The sequence below is a fragment of the Mustela nivalis genome (assembly GCF_964662115.1).
Source record: "Mustela nivalis genome assembly, chromosome: 11".
NCBI lineage: Eukaryota > Metazoa > Chordata > Mammalia > Carnivora > Mustelidae > Mustela > Mustela nivalis.
In genome coordinates, this window is record NC_139030.1 from 28358149 (window position 1) to 28371315 (window position 13167).

General features: G+C 36.9%; 1 protein-coding gene across 1 annotated transcript in view; it reads left to right on the forward strand.

Moving 5' to 3' along the window:
- The window catches only part of ARHGAP15 (Rho GTPase activating protein 15), a 602381-nt gene that overhangs the window by 346728 nt on the left and 242486 nt on the right, over nt 1–13167 (forward strand). Inside the window, exon 9 of the mRNA XM_082689352.1 lies at nt 3199–3321. Coding sequence (XP_082545478.1) covers nt 3199–3321 — 123 coding nt within the window. The remainder of the gene's footprint in view (nt 1–3198; nt 3322–13167) is intronic.

Sequence of the window (13167 nt, forward strand, 5' to 3'; positions counted from 1 at the left end):
GCTCCCCGCAGAGCAGAGAGCCCGATGCAGGGCTCAATCCCAGGACCCTGAGATCATGACCTGAGCCGAAGGCAGAGGCTTTTACCCACTGAGCCACCCAGGTGCCCCCAGAGCTGCTTGATTTTGACTTCAGATACACCTGGAAAATATTTGTACAGCCCCCCAGAGTGAATGACCAGGACTGCTCATAGCCAACCAGAGCTGCCACTGGGGCTCAGACTGCGTTGTTTCTACTCAATTACCCTGAGTATGGAGGGATATCGGTAACTCTAATCCTATGGTACTGGTATGCCAGGAACAACAGCTGGCAATCTCTGGTCTACAGCAGTGGCTCCCAGCCTCTTCAAGTGACAGACCCATTGACCCTCCTCCTATGATAGTGGTTGTACTTTTACAACCAATTCCTTTAACAAATAGATAGCAGTTTGATATAGAGGTAGATGATAGGTCAGATATATATGTTATATATAATATATAAATATAACGTGTAAATATATATACTGTCTGTTATTTACTATATACTATATATACTCACATACTATATATACTATACTGTTTATACTATATATATTATAGCAGATAAATATCAGATAGATCATCGATCAGATATGTATGTTTTATATATAAATGCAATATAAATATACTATTTACTCTATACACCCACTATATATATATACATATACATACACTGTTTGTAAAGAGATATATTATTAAAATAATACTTTTCTTTCCTTTTTTTTATTCTTTTCACAGTTTCTTCACATTTTCTCAGTGTATGAGTAGACCTTCCACAACCAGTAAATGAGAACTTAAACAGATCCTGTAACTTTTCCCTTCAGTTTAAGGCAGTGATTTTCAACAGGGAGCTCTTTCACCCCCCAAGAAGACATTTGGCAATGTCTAGAGACATTTTTGATTGTCACAATGAGGAGGGGGTCCTACTGGCCTATTGCGAGCACAAGCCTGAAAGGCGTCTCAACATCTTACTTGTCCTGTACAAGAATTGCCTGGCTTAAAATGTCAATAGTACCAGGATTTAGAACCCCACTTTAAGGTAATAGAAAATATTATGGTCCAGTTAACTGGCAAGTATTATCTCGATTCAGTATTTAATAGTGTCTAATCCCTTATGATAAACAAAACTCTGAACTTAATTTAAAACTAACTCCAAGGTGCCTATGTGGCTCAGTCTGTTAAGTGTCTGCCTTCAGCTCAGGTCATGATCCCAGCATCGTGGTTTAGAGCCCAACATTGTGCTCCTGCTCTGCAGGGAGCCTGCTTCATCCCCTCCTCTCCACTCATGCTCTCTCTCTCACTGTCTCTCTCTCTCTCAAATAAATAAATAAATAAATAAATTAAAGCTCTACTCTTCACCTAGCGGGGAGGAAGGCAAGATATTTTCCTCTTCTGTCCTTCACTTCTCACTTTACTCCAAATCCCCATCTTGCTAACATGTTTGCACTTACTTGGTGGTCAAAGCTAGGGACAGAAGAAGGTTTCTCACGATCTGGGCCAGGTAGACTTTTATAGCAAACGCTCTCCTATAAACATTTCTGTGGGTTCCTTGGAGACCCCACAAGGAACATTTGAGTTCAAGTCCTCTAATTCAGGCAATTTATTTTTTTCCAGTTGCATCTCTCTCCTGTCTTTCTCTTTTTTTTTCTTCTGAGATCCTCAGGAGCAGTTAGGATGGCTCATGTCCAGCTATCATACAATGATAACCTAGCAAATGTTTCCTACCCAATAGCTATTTTTAAAAAACAGTTGATTAAAGCCATTCTACTTTCAATGAGTAACTGAACTTCTGATATTTTTTTTTCTCTTTTCATTCTTTCACCTATACTCCAATAAATTAGAATACCAGATAAAAATCTCATTAGACTGTTCCCATATTCAAACTTGACCATGGACAAGTTACTTAAACTCTTTGTCTCAGCTTCTTCATCTCTAGAATTTCTTACATACTTAGAAATATCATTGTGAGAATTGATTCAACAAATATTGAGTGAACATTTACATTTGCATGCTAAATAATGTTTGAGGTATTGGAGACACATTAGTGAACATTTACAAAAGTTTATAAATCCCTGGTGGTCTAGTGGTTAGCTCTTGGTACTCTCAAAAGCTTACAAAAATCCCTGCCCACATGGAGCTTACACTGCAGTAGAATTAAGTTAAATCATGTTAAATGCTTAGGAAAGTATCAAGCATGTAGTAGGGTCTTAATAAAATTTACATGCACTATTATTAACCTAATTGAATGATTGATTTATTCTAAAATATGATTTGAGAGGAAAAGGGCCTCTAAGAACCTAAGAAAGTGCCCCCAATCCTCCCAGTATGTCAGCAATTGGGTTAAGACAGGGAAGGGCCCAGTCAAGATCTATTCTCTTACGGAGACAATGAATTCTTATCAATTATGAATAATAAGATACTTTGAATGTATTTAGACTTTGTACTTATGAAGGTCCAGACCTTAAGTGTTATGTTCATCCTGAAATTCACAATCTTTAGCGTGGGGCCTGATGATCAGTAAACATTCAGCTAATATAGAAATTTGACATACACCTATCTTTGAAGATAGAGCTTAGGATAGAAAGCTGAGAGTGGGGGACCAAAGAAGACCTGGAAAAAGTCTGACGCAAATTTGTTTCAGAATTTTACCTAGAACTGGTGGTGATTTCACATCAATTAAAAAAAAAAATTTAAAAATCCACTTCAGAAAAAGAAATCACCTTGAGTTAACATAAAAAAGAAGATTGACAAAATTATTTGGGCTTGTAGGATGTTTGAAAATGCCTGAATTATCTACAGGCTGTATAGAATCATGATCAACTGAAATGAACAATTCTAAGAGTTTTTTCTTTTATTTTGATGAATTTTCTTTGGCCCTTATTCTGTATGTAGACACAGATAAGTGGAATTACGCAGATAAAGGTTAGCATGTTAAATGTGAGCAAGTGAAAGTGAAAATAAATTGTGAATGGATGGAACTAACCACATGCTCATTGCACATTCATGTGGCAATAGAGCTAATAACTTCACAGGCAAATTTTTACTCATGAGCTGTGTCTAAACAGAAGAGCTTGAGTTGTTAATTCCGGCAGTTCCATAACTACTGCTTTCTATTCATATTTGAATAAAGTAATAATAATAAAGGAGAAATTCACCAAAAGCTTTTTTTTTTTTTATCTCCAGTGTTCAGACTGCATCATAGTGCTTCCGATACAAGCGACAAAAACCGAGTTAAAAGCAGATTAAAGAAGTTTATCACCCGAAGACCTTCGCTGAAAACGCTGCAAGAAAAGGGACTTATTAAAGGTATAGGACATTTTATACTTTTACTGTAACAGTGATAAATGAATATGCCTCTGTGTCCATAGCTATTCAGCTCTAAAGAAATATTAGGATATTTTATTCTTTTTAGGTTGTTTATTGAATGTTCTGCTCCACAGCAAAGGAAAAACAAAACAAAACTGTTGTCTGGAAAACTAATCCTGAGAAAGTAAAGGTTGCAGCACAGTGTCATTGAAAACAATACCGCAGTTTTGCTCTCAGTGGAGCTGGGCTCCGCACCAAGAGGCAGAGGAAGGTATCCTGGTGGCCCATTAGAATGAACGCATGTTACCATGTGCCTGGACAATCCAGGTGCAAATCTATTGTTCCAGCATGCTTAATGACAACAGGCCTTTTCACTCTCAGATGTGTCCTGATTTGGATTAAAAGTTACCTGATCACCCTACTCACAGTCTGAAGTGAGTGTTAAGAAGGTCTAAGACAACCTTGAGTCATGAAAATGTATGGATTTGGGAGCTGGGGAACTAAAAGCTCAATCTAAATGGAAATAAGTAGGTATTTTGCAAATGTATCTGTTATAAAGAACAAAATATTCTAGACTACCCTAGCCGCCACAATAGAAAAACATAGACTCTGACACTAACCCAATCAGAACTCAGACCTTGGTGCTACCAATCACTCACATTGACATTGAACAAGTTGTGATCTCTCTGAAGATCAGATATCTCATCTGCTAAATGGGGATACTTATACCCACCACTGAGAGGGCCATTGAGAGAAATACACGAGTTAATCCACGTAAAGCATTTAATAGAGTTTCTGGAACATAAGTATTCAATAAATGTTCTCTGCTCTTAATGCTATTATTAATAGCTACTATTATTACTCTTGTGGTGCCAAGGAGATGAGAAAGAATGAATGAATACAAGAACCAGTGGTAACGTAGATTTCTATAACTGGAAATTACTTAAAAATTATAAAGGCAAAATGTATTATTTTCCTAACAAGAAACCATATGCATCGAGTCCATTATTCTCTGTTTTTTAAATTTTCTAACTGATGGGTATATTTTGAAGATTGAATACACGAAGAAATTTGAAAATTGAATACAAGAAGAAATTTGAAAATGGGCTAAAATACCCTTCTAAAATAAATTCTGAGAACAAAATTGAAAGATTGATCCTTATGGGAGTCAAAAGGTGATTCAATACCCGATCATGTCTCAGGAACAGGGCAGAACAGATCTTAATATTTTCAGCAATACGTAGCATGAGAATTATTTAGCTAGGTTATAATAACTGTCTCTCCTATCCATTTCAGTCAATTTTTAAACAGGGGAATTTATCACAAGAATCATCTGGCATTTTTTTTTTTTTTTTTTTTTTTTTTTTTTTTTTTTTAATCGTGCTGTATGACCTTTAATTAGGTATAAAGGCTTCCAATCACGTCACCTAGGGACCATCTACCCACTGCTCTGTTTGGCCGCCAGTCTCTTGTCTCTCTCTTCAGCAATGGTGAGGCGGATACCCTTTCCACGGGGAAGAGAAATCCATGGTTTGTTGCCTTTGCCAATAACAAAAATGTTGGAGAGTCGGGTGGCAAAACTGTTGCCATTGGCGTCTTTCACGTGAACCACATCAAAGAATCATCTGGCATTTTGAACCAATTGTGGAAGAAGAAATTTTATGAAGCATGAACATACATATCACTAATAGGGTGGAAAATTCTTAGAATGGAAGCATTTGGGGGTAAAACAAGCAACCAGCTTTGAATCAGACTTTTACTCCAAAGATGTCCTTTTCAGAGTCACTTGGATCTCTAGAGATCCAACTTCATATAAGAAGATACCAGTATCTTCAGTTCTGTCTGAGAACACACCCCATTGGTTATCATTTCCTTTGAGAGGATTCTGTTGCAAGTTATCTGCCACTTCGGAAAAAAAAAAAACAAAAACAGAAAACCAACTTAGTAGCCCAAACAATTGCAAGTTGACATAAAGTCCACCTTTTTCATGAATGTAGCAAAATGAAAAGGTTTTGAATTCAGTAGCAGGGTCTGGGCCCAGTCAAAATGCAGAAGAATTCACCACAGCAGTGCTAAAGCACTGGTCTGAGAGGAACTGGAGGCCACATGGAGTTTTCATACTGACGTCATGGAACCACTGAACACACTCCGATGTGTACATTTCCTATCTTAGAGCTCCATTAAATTTCCACCATAGCTGACCAATGAGTCAGTATTCATTAGGAGGGTTATGGAAAATCTATGTGAAATTCTGATTTGATAAGCTTCTATTGTTGTCTTCAGTGGAATTTTCTTCCAAATACAGATCAAGTTATGCAAATATAATCACTTCTTGAGCTTGTTTCAGTTTTAACTGCGAATTTTTTAAAAGCGTTTACTGACATTTTTTTCTCTAGACTGAGTAAAAAGCATTAAACCAATTTTTAAAAATACAGGCCCAGTCAAATTTAGTACTTTAAGTCTTTTTGTCATAGGGTATTTAACACAAACACTTAGAAAAGCAATGAAATCGGTGTTTTTGATCAGTTATAAAAAATTCTAAAAAGTCAATGAATGTTTAATGGTTAAATGGTCTCTCCAAGTAAAATGCCTTCATTCTTTCAAGGAGAAGACTTACTCAGAAAGAGAGGTAACGGCCTTTAAAATTGACCTCAGTGTACCTGCTCATGAGAATACATATCAAATTCTTTCAGCTCTCTTATCTGTTAGATCTAGAATGAAGTCCTTCACAACAAGGTTTCAGAAAGCTATGGTGACAGTTTGGGTCTTAAAAGTGTGCTTCCTGACACCTGGGAGGACTCTGCAGGGCTGTCCCCTGCTTTGAAAGGGTTTCTTACTTCTTGATGTAATGTTACCAACAGGTTGAGAGGCCTGAACTTTGAATTCAGCCAACCTGTATCGAGCAGCAGCAAAGGAGCAGGAAGGGTTGTGCCTTCTTGACTTTATAATGCCAGCAGAACAATATGTGAAAAGAGAGTTGTCCCGATATCACACAGTCTGAACTCAGACACAAACTCTTTATTATCTATGTTTCTCATTCATGGAGACCTGGCCAATATGTGATTTCATTGGGTGGGATCTAGATCTGGAAACAGTCCCTTGATGGGGCTGCATTTTCTACTTTCTTTAATATGACTAATGAGAAGGGTACATTATAATGTCAAAAAAGGGCAAGCCAATAATTATGGATGATCCCTCAATGGAAAGAAATCTTAATAGCTCGGGTGAGTGTAGCCTTCATTGCACCATGGCAGGGGTGGCTTCTGAAAAGCCTTCCATTTCTCCAATGGAGAAATTTCACATTTGCCAAGGGAGTGGCAAGTACCTTTTAAATGTGAGTTTTTGCATTGAGCATCTCATCAGAAATAAAACTCAAATCAGTTGAATATGTAAATGATAGGCAAGAAGGTACATTTTAGGGTGGTAAGTGTGTTTGAGTATATTTTCTGCTTGGTTTTGGACATGAAGTAATAGCTCTCTATAAAGTGTCAGCCAAACTACCTTATATAATCTTTCGAATAGCATCATTGACATCCAAGAATAGAAAACACTTGGCAATGCAATTTCTAAAAAGGATAATAATTGTTTGTTTGTTTGTTTGTTTGTTTGTTTTTGGAGCAACTAGTATTTCATTACGTCAAAATGATAGAATTAGAGAGGACTGTGTTTAGATGGTAGTTTCTTTCATCTTCCTTTATGTGGATAAAACCATAATGGTGTTATTAGTAGAAAATGAAAGTAATGCTTTATTGCTTTATTTTGCAATCGATATTATGAAGCAAACAACCTCTTTAAAGATTCAATAGTATGGCTGCAAGTTGTATGATGAAAAGCAGGCTTTCCTGCCTCATCCCAGTTGGTGCTCCTTATGGGGTACCACTTGGCACCATTGCTATTTGTAGTTCTGGTCGTTGACTCCATAACTTCTGTTACTGTTATTTGGAGTAGAGGTCAGTTGGTTTTTGTCAATATATACCTTATCTTTAAAATCATAATGTCTTGACTTATCAAGCTTAGATGTTATCTCAGATTTCTTTTACAATAGACATGAATTTGACTCGGTTAAAGCAGACCTCATCTACCTGGCACTGTTCCTCCCCAAATACTCACAGTCAAGTAGACCAGATCTTGCTCTTTTCAGTGGCTTTTTCTGGAACATCCAGTATACTTAAATCTGTACTTATTTTTCTGTTAACCATGGAAAGCTAAAACTTAGGGTCTCCATTGACGAGACAAGAAAGACAGGATGTTTAGTGTCTTTTCCCCTCTCATCTCCTCTGTCTTTGCTATTGTAATTCTTACTTCTCAGTGTGGTTTTAATTTGAATCTCCCTGAGGGCTAGTGATGATGAACATTTTTTCATGTGTCTGATAGCCATTTGTATGTCTTGATTGGAGAAGTGTCTGTTCATATCTTCTGCCCATTTTTTGATATGATTTCCTGTTTCATGTGTGTTGAGCTTGAGAAGTTCATTATAGATCCTGGATATCAACCTTTTGTCTGTACTGTCATTTGCCAATATCTTCTCCCATTCCGTGGGTTGCCTCTGTTTTTTTGACTGTTTCCTTTGCTGTGCAGAAGCTTTTGATTTTGATGAAGTCCCAAAAGTTTATTTTCGCTTTTGTTTCCTTTGCCTTTGGAGACATATCTTAAAAGAAGTTGCTGTGGCTGATATCGAAGAGATCACTGCCTATGTTCTCCTCTAGGATTCTGATGGATTCCTGTCTCACGTTGAGGTCTTTTATCCATTTTGAGTTTATCTTTGTGTACGGTGTAAGAGAATGGTCGAGTTTCATTCTTCTACATATAGCTGTCCAGTTTTCCCAGCACCATTTATTGAAGAGACTGTCTTTTTTCTACTGTATATTTTTTCCTGTTTTGTCAAAGATTAATCGACCATGAGTTGAGGGTCCATATCTGGGCTCTCTACTCTGTTCCACTGGTCTATGTGTCTGTTTTTATGCCAGTACCATGCTGTCTTGGTGATCACAGCCATTATAAAAACTCATTATTTCACAGATTTCTATAATTATGATTAATTTATACATTGATCCTAAAAGTTAAAAACCAAAAACCGGTATTCGTGCAATTACAGTTATATAAGGTTGCTTACTGCAGCTCCAAGTACCAGACTTCATTCTCTCTTCTTATAATATCATGACCTCTGTGATCTATAAAGAGAAATCCCCCTTGATCCTGATGAAAAAGACTCTCTTTTCTTTTACATTTGAAAGTTGCATTGGATATTTATGCTGCTTCACCCTCACAATCATGCCCTCCATTTGCCCCCCACATTCTGGATCTAAACGTGAAGAAAAATAGGCACCGAATTTACTTTATATTGATCATGTAAATATTATGGAATTGCTAACCAAGTCATGTGCTAGATTTGGACTGACATATCCATGGGTTCAATGTTATGACTTAATGGGCTACGCAAATTATAATGTTCTTATTTTTTAAGTTTTTATTTTAATTCCAATTAGTTGACATGCAGTGTTATATTAGTTTCAGGTGTACAATATAGAAATTCAGCCTCTCCATACATCACCTGGTCCTCATCACAAGTGCCCTCCTTAATCTCCATTGCCTATTTCACCCATCCCTCCAACCCCACTCCTCTGATAACCATCAGTTTGTTCTCTATAGGTAAGAATGTATTTCTAGGTTTGTCTCTCTCTCTCTCTCTCTTTTTATAATATTTTTTTAAAGCTTATGCTTCATCACTTCCTTAAATCAAGCCATTTTTTAGTTTGATCCATTTTTTGTGTTGACTGTCTCATACAGGTATTTTCCCCCCGGAGTTTCATTTTTTTCTTGCATCTGGGCCTTTATGTCATCAGGGATGTCAATCTTTTCTCAGTGAAACAGTCTATGTATTCTATTCTGTGACTCCTTGCTTTTGATTGAGTTTATTTGAAAGTATAGCAGCTTTAGAATTTTACTAAGTCACGTTTAAAGCTGGATTCTGCCTTTTACCAGCTCTATAACTTAATACTGGGTCACTGACTTTTTCATCTACAAAATTTATACTGTAAAATTTAAATAAGATGAAATATGGAAGAATTTTACACAGTGCCCAGCTTATCTTAATTATTTGGCAGTTTTCTTCCTTCCATCTTTTTTTCTTTTCACCTTCCATTTCTTCCCCTTTTTCTCTCTTCTTTCCTTTTTTACTTGGGTTAATGATCAAGATGGCCCTGGGAAACCATTTTCTCAAGTCTTCCTTTAAAATTTGAAAAACCAACCCTGGCAAGTGTCATGGAAAGGCAGTAGTAACTTGCTTACTTCAAGGCAAGTGCATAGATAATTTATGGTTGGCTCATATTTATCTTTTTGGTAATTTTCATCATGGTACTCTTTATACATAAATGGGCATGAGCTAATTTTCTTTTCTAGCTACACCCACTTACACAGTGTCATCTAATTGCTGGAACATTTAAGTAATTACCCACACAGACACAACTAATTGTTTAAGGTTTCCATCACATGAGAAAATAATGTCTTTGAAATTATAGTACTTTTATAAAATATGTCAATTATATTGAGAAGTAAAGAAAGATTTGCCATTCAAATTGCAGATACAAGTTATCAACCCTAAACTTTCAACAGTCATCTTTATGAATGGCAAAATCATTGAGTTCAGAGAAAAGTATTTTTAAAATGATTTGTCAGAACCAATTTGTGACAGAGTAAGCTACCTGCCACATTGTTAATTTAAGCAAAATATTTATGAGCAACACTACAATATGCCTTTGGGTAGAGATACGCTCTAATTTTGCCACTTTATCAGTGTTAGTCTGAGAATAATTGTATTTGAATTTATATACAGGGGCATGGGTCTATCATTGCTTGGGCCTGAAATATTCCCACAACTTCCACAATATGCACTAATGTGCTTAAAAATATCTTGTAAATCTTCTTTTCTTTAAACTTCTTTACGGTTCATAATTGAACTGTGATCCTTACGTGTGAGCTATGTCATGATTTAATATTAACCAAAATTAATAGCCAACCTTAAGCTTCTTTATCTTGGCCTACAAGCTTCCTGGTTCCTTTGCATTTACAGTTCCCAGGCAGTTTCTGTTATTTAAAGGCTCTTGGGAGCAAATGTGTTGGTAATAGAGTACCACATAGCTATCTTTTGTTCAATAATAAAATACAGGTCACCATGAGAGATGGCAAATGTTGAGAAAAAAGTGCACCTGCCTAGCAGGTTAAGCCCATGTCTTTTAAAAGCTCGTTATTCAGGGAGGAAATGATCCAGGTCTTATGAGATATTAAAAGCAGAATAACTTTGGAGCAACAAGAGAAAAATGAGGTCCAGAAATGGGAGTGAATTAGGTAAGGGGAAAAAGAATGAGCCAGACTAATAAGTTGGTTTCTCTGTGGTTCAAGAACTTCCTTTCTTATGGAGAGAAACCTTTTACACAGGCATTAGTTAGAATATAATATTTAAGATGATGACTTACATATAACTGAAAAAGTTACATATAACCAAAAGATGGTTTTATCAACAATTTCCTGATATAGTATACTATTTGGGGGGTATTTGTGTATCATAATAATGCCAATGATAATAACAATAATAATAATTGTAATAATAATATAATAATGATTCTTCTTTTTCCTTTCTTTAAATTACATTTCTTTCCCTTTCAGTCAAGCCCTCAAAATCTTTCCCATTTTTTTAAGTAAGAGAAAATGCCAAATAGTATCAGGCTTCAGCCCTAAAACTGACTGGATGCCTAATAATAGCCCTGCTAAGTGCTGGGAATATAAAATGAATATGACCCAATTGATTCAAAACCAGCATTTTGGCATTTTGTTTTTAGCCAGTGGTCTCTGAAATCCATATTAATTCTTGCTATGGCAGTAGATATTGGTTTCATTTATTCCGTGGACTATCTATCCTTAAAATATTGCCCAGAGTTTTGGCATACCTTATAAGATTGGTCTAATCCTGGTGCCAGTTTGAAATATTGCCTTTAAACCTTCCATTTTGAGGACTGACACATTTCCATAAAATAAGAAGAAATAGTGCATGAGGACCAACAAGGAACCAGTAAATACAGATGGCTTTTCTTTCATAAGAAAGGGAATCTATATCATGTTTTGGGCATACTCTGTGTTTTAACTCAAAGTGTGTGTGTGTTTGTGTGTGTGTGTGTGTGTGTGTATAGATTATAAAAAAGGGTACAAAATCTCCCCCCTTTCATCCCTGACAGTGCACCAGCCAAAGTTTATGTGTTCTTGGAAGCGTATCCTCAAGTCGTTGCAGATGACCAAAAGACAAGCTAATGTGCTATTTCCTTCTTGTGTCAGGAGGCCGCTGTCCTCTGGAGAGGGGGTCTGTGACCATTTCAGTCCTCTAATCACATCTTAAATCTTCCCTCCATGAAACCACCTGAGAGAAGAAAGAGATGTGGGGCAGCAGTGTTCACAAGAATCCCCCTTTTTAAAGGTTAGCATTTATTATTGATATCCTGCTGTTCTCCAGCAGGTGCTCTCATACCCCAGAGTTCCCTCATGACTCCTTAAACCCAGCTTCACAGGTGGTGGAAGATTCTTCAGCTTAGCTCCTGTTAGCTTTGTAGGGCCTCCATAGGCCCTACAAACTATATCCAAAGCCAGTGCTGGTTATTCACTTTCTCCTTTGTAGTTTTTATAATTCTCCTGCTCACACAAAGTACTAGCTGGTGATTTCATTTTGTGTTGAAGTAGATAATTGAGGGAGAGGAAAACAGAATTTCATCATGACCTAAACACTTATACTTTGAACAAATGCTTGAATAAATGCTTCACGGGCAGTGAGATGAATTGAATTTTCCGTGGTGCTTGAGAAAAGAGGTCCCAGCCCTTTCTCACTCATGGTACTATTGGGATTTGAGTCCACACTATGGGCTCGTTGAATGTGTCTCTAAGGATAGAATCTATCAGATCTCTCACAACCAATATCTCCTCATCTGGATCCACATTCAGCAGATGCGTGAACTGTTACAAGCCCAGGAAATACTAATATCAACAATTCATTTTGACATATCCTAAGATTAAGATACTGCTCTTTTATTTCCTTTAGTATCACTGACAGTTCCGTCTGCAAATCTTTCCCCTCATATTCATGTCTATTATAAATCAACAAGAGTCCACAAATTCCCAAGAGAAAGAAGAAAAAAAGAACTGTGTCACGTTATTGGGGTGGTGGTGGCAAATTTTGTTCCATATGAAACGATCCCTTTTGAGTTGTTACTCTTCCTGAGTAGCAACAATAGAGCGTAACTGTTCTCCCTGTAAAGTTTAGTCATCAGGAAAGTAACTCGGTGTTGCAAAAGTGCTAGTCCAGCATTTTCTATTTTCCTTTGTGGGAAGGAGACAAGAGACCATATCTGAATTTGGATCATCGTAATTGGTGGTCTGTCAGTGTTAGTCAAATTGCACTATGGAGAGGTATGTCTCCCAACTTTTCTTTGAAATTGACTGTATTGCTGTATGTTTTATCAAAGCATTTTCTGGGGCAACAGATCTGAAAACATAAGCTTTATGTAGCATTGTTCCTCCTTAGATATTTCCCTTTAATATGTCCTTTCTTTTTGAAGATAAAATAAAAGTACATAAAAAGAGTTCTGGGAATAGGCAGCTATATGTCGTAAACACCCTTCACTCCCCCTCGCCCAAGGCCCCCAGCCCCAGAAATTTGGAAATGATTTGATTGAAGCGATGACTGCCTTGATCATGTTTGAATACTCCTCCTTCATTGTCTTCTTCTCTCTATGGGAGGCAACAGCCCTGTCATGGAGTCACTCCTGGGACAGAAAGAGGTATTTCAAGCAACCATATTTTCCAAAC